Below are 4,148 nucleotides of genomic sequence, written 5' to 3'. Positions count from 1 at the left end.
GTAGGGTAAAAAAAAAATTTTTTTTATCGTTTTTTTTCAATCCCTTCCAAAAAAAAAAAAAAAAATACAAAAAAATTCTTAGCTTTTCTCCCGAATCGATCGTTTTTACTACTGCATTTCATTTAAAATCCGTTGACTCGATACAAAAAAGTAAACTTTTTGGTTTTTCAATGCCATATTTTTATCATAATTATTATTATTATTTTTCACCCCTCGCAACGACAGCCCGTTTGCTGTAAAAAAAAAAAAAAAAATTTTTTTTACACCGGAGATTTTTTTAAAAATTATATTAATTAGTATTTTTTTTATCAAAAGAAAAAAAATTATTATCAAAGAACGTAAAAAAAAAAAAAAAATTTCTTTTAAATGTCTTCGGCTTTTTTTTCGGTTATATAATTTCAAAAAAAAAAAATTTTAATTATGTCGGGATGAATTTATTTGCGTTTTTTTTTTTTTCAATTTCTTAATTAATTTTCATTAAATTTTTTAAGTTAAAAAAAAAAAATAAACACGCGTAAAAAAAAAAAAAAATTTTCGGCGCCATTTTTTTTTTTGCCCCCCATTCCGAATAGGCTCAAGCTTTAAATTATTTTAAAAAATAATAAAATGAATTTTCTGATAGATAAAATATACTTTAATTGTTACTATAATAGATGCTACAAATAGTACACATTATTAACAGCAAAACAAGTCTCCACATGTTTATTTTTTCCCTTTTAATTTAATTTAACGGTCAGCCAATTGTTTTTTTTTTTTTTTTATTAATAAAAATTTATTACTTTTGTAATAATATTAATAATAATAAACTTTGCGTCGTTGGTAGCTCTTGAAATACGTGTGACATAAACGTTGTGATAATTTTTAAAAAAAGAATTCGTTATGTTTAAACTATATTTGTGGAGTGTAGGTATTTTTTTCCCTAGGTGGGTAAAAAGGATTTGGCGTGGGTTCTGCTGGACCAAAAGGCCTATACAATGAACTTGCAGGTATCCATACGGGAACATCCGTTAATGATTTCCAAGGTCTGTGATTGTTGTTATTATTATTAACCTGTCCCGGAGGCTGACTGTATTGACAACAGCAAACATTAAGTGGCTGTGATACGTTGCAAGGTACTTGTTCGTACGTCGTTGGCTTTTTTGAATTTACCAATTTAGATTTTTGTTTTGTTTCTTCGTTATTCAATCCGTTGAAACGTTTAACTGGAGTCGGTTGACATTCGGCATATTGTTTAGTTCCTTGTTGATCTTTCGGTCGTTGATATTGATGAACGTTGTTTACAACATCACCGTAATATATTTGTTGGTGATGTTGTGCGCCGCTAACCGGTTCCGCGGGAGCGTAACCGTAAATACAAGGTTTCATAGTTTGATAAGGATTGTGTTGTTGATAAGGATTTTCGTTTAATTGATAATTTTGATTCGATTGTAAATTTACACTGACCTGAGATGCGTTCAAACAATTATTATTTTTTGTATAATTTTGTATTTTACTGGGATCCTTATATATTTTTTTTAACTTTTCATTATCGTCTAAATCCCATCGTTCATCTCCAAAAGGTGACATCATGTATCCCTTCGATTTTATGTCTCTTCCGAGAACTTGAAAATGAGTTTTCGCATTTCCACCAAACATCACCCCTTCAATCCAATAATAATTTTGATCACAAAAAATTTTTTATTCAAAAAAAAAAAAAAAAAATTAAAAACAAAAACAGTAACAAAAAATAAATAAAAAAAAAAAAAAATGGCGGCACACTGAATTATATAAACTTTTAAATATTCATATCAATTGTTTAAAAATGTTTCTCGAAGGCTAGGGGAATATCGAAGTACTGCGAAGGATTTTTTCCCTTTTCCTTTTGCGATTTAAGGTCGGCACGACCTTTACTTATTGTAAATAATAATAATAATAATAATGGTAAAATTGATTGTTTTCAGTACGGAACATTTAGCATCAAACGTGGGTACGGTTGGATCTTATCCAGGAAGCGTTAGAACGAGTGCGGAATGTTCTTTGGCTTCCAGTAGGGAATCATCCACGACGACCGTGCCATACAAAGTGGTCATGTTGGGAAGTGCTGGAGTGGGTAAAAGTTCACTAATATCTCAATTTATGACTTCCGAATATTTACACGCTTACGACACTAGTTTAGGTGAGTTTATTAAATCATTATTATTATTTTTTTCCCCCCTTTACAAAAACAAAAACTTTGCGACTAAAAACTAATTAACATTTTTCCATTTTCTTTTTTAAATTTATAATTTAAGTAAAAACTTAAAAATTTAAATAAATAAAATTATACCGTAATAAAACAAATTAGAAAGAAAAAAGAATAATAATAATAATAACCAAAGTTATTTATATAAAATTTTCATTTTTTTTTTTTTTTTTTTTTTCATTTAAATAATTGACGTCGTGAATTCACCTCATTAAAAGTTAAAAAAAAAAAAAAAGGAAAAGGTTAGATTTTTTTTTTTTTTAATTGAATTTATTTATAAAAAAGCAGAAAGCTTTCCTGTACAGGTTCGGGTTAGGTTAATACTTTTTATCCCTTTTGTGACTTTTTTTTTTTTTCCCCCCCCCCCCCTTTAGTAGTAATCAATATCATTAAATAAAAAAAAAAAAAAAATTATATAAACTCTATCTTTTGGTTATTATTATTATTATTATTATTATTATTATTATTATTATTATTATTTTTAATGCTTTTAAAGTTATTTTAAAAAAATTAATTTGATTGTCGGTCGTGAAGTTAATTTAAAAAAAAAAAACTTTTCGTCTCTTGATGAAACGTGATATAACGGTTTTTAACGGAAAATTTTCCAAATTGATATGACGTATGAAAGGCAGAATGAATGAAAAAAAGGTGGGGGGGAAGGGGGAGGGGGAAAAGAGTTAAAATTTTTTATTATTATTGTATTATAGGTAAATTTTATTTTTTATTTATTTATTTATTTCAAAGTCTCAGATTTTAAACTTTTTTCTTTTTTTTTCCCCCCTATCAGTCTCTCTCTCTCTCTCTCTCTCTCTCTCTCTCTTCCTTTCTCTTTCTTTCTTTTTATTTTTCTTTTTTAATTTTCATCCGTTGATAAAAACTTTTCCAAATTGTTTTAACTCGGTTCATTACTTTCTTTCAAAAAAATAAATAAAATAAATAATTTCGTTAGTCAAAGTATCGTGGAAAATTTATTTAAAAAAAAAAAAAAATATTTTTCAATATTAATATTTTTTACCGTTAAAACTTTTTTCTCTCCCCCACCCTCACCCCCTACTCCCCTTAAAAAAGAAAAAAAAACGGTATTTCATTTTTTATTTTTTGCCATTTAATAATTATAAAATATAACGGAAAAAAAAATGTTAAAAAGAAATGAACGGGAAAGGGAAAAAAAAAACGTGTAACTAGAATTTTTAAAAACAAACAAACAATCTCGTAAACAAACATTATTTCTCTTCAAATTTAGAAAAATTAGCCATTTAAATAATTTAAAGCGGAAATTTTTTTTTTTTTGCGTATACGAAATTACATAAATTCGAATAAATCATTTTCACAAATCATAAGGTGGAGGGTGGGGGTAGAGGTGGGGAAATGAAGCTATTTAAAAAAAAAATTTGTTTTATTGTTACTTTCCCTTGTTTAATCAAAATTATTATTATTATTATTATTATTATTATTATTATTATTATTATTATTATTATTATTATTATATTACACCTTCGTAGTTGGGAAATGTCTAAAACTCGAAATGAATTTACGTGTAATTTTTCATTTTTAAAAGTTGACAATAAAAATTTAACGTTAAAAATATAGTAATTACAAAAAAAAAACCCCTGAGACGATATTAATTAATTTCAATTTATTATTATTATTATTATTTGTTGTTTACAAAAAAAAAAAAAAAAACTTAAGGGAAGGAAATTTATTAAATTTAATGTTTTTAAAAGGGAGTGTTTTTTAAGGGATGTAAATGAGTGAATCGATGATAAAAAAATAACGTGGAAGTAGAAAGAAAGAAAGAAAGGAAAAAAAAATTATTAAAATTATAAAAATTAGTTTTTTGATAATTAAAAAGAAGAGATTTTATTATTATTTTTTTTTTTTTATAGAAAAAAATTAAAAATTCAAAAAAATTTTTAATTAATTTTTA

The 4,148-nt window shown here is 25.5% G+C and overlaps 2 protein-coding genes across 2 annotated transcripts in view; one reads left to right on the top strand and one right to left on the bottom strand.

Annotated features, from left to right (window-relative positions):
• Positions 1-888: 888 nt before the first annotated feature.
• Positions 889-1,635, bottom strand: Phum_PHUM550320 (uncharacterized protein; the record flags this gene model as incomplete). The annotated part of the gene is made up of 2 exons (XM_002431785.1): positions 889-1,062; positions 1,150-1,635. The coding sequence occupies 2 exons, from the start codon at positions 1,633-1,635 to the stop codon at positions 889-891; spliced, it is 660 nt and encodes a 219-aa protein (XP_002431830.1).
• A 282-nt stretch (positions 1,636-1,917) lies between these two features.
• Phum_PHUM550210 (GTP-binding protein REM, putative) overlaps positions 1,918-4,148 on the top strand; it is a gene marked incomplete at both ends in the record, with an annotated part of 7,537 nt that continues 5,306 nt past the window's right edge. The window contains one exon of the mRNA XM_002431784.1: positions 1,918-2,155. Coding sequence (XP_002431829.1) covers positions 1,918-2,155 — 238 coding nt within the window. The remainder of the gene's footprint in view (positions 2,156-4,148) is intronic.

The sequence above is a fragment of the Pediculus humanus genome, genomic scaffold (genome assembly GCF_000006295.1).
Source record: "Pediculus humanus corporis 1103172108294 genomic scaffold, whole genome shotgun sequence".
In the NCBI taxonomy this organism is placed as follows: domain Eukaryota; kingdom Metazoa; phylum Arthropoda; class Insecta; order Psocodea; family Pediculidae; genus Pediculus; species Pediculus humanus.
Note: the sequence above shows the minus strand (reverse complement) of the source record. Positions and strands in the feature narration are given on the sequence as shown.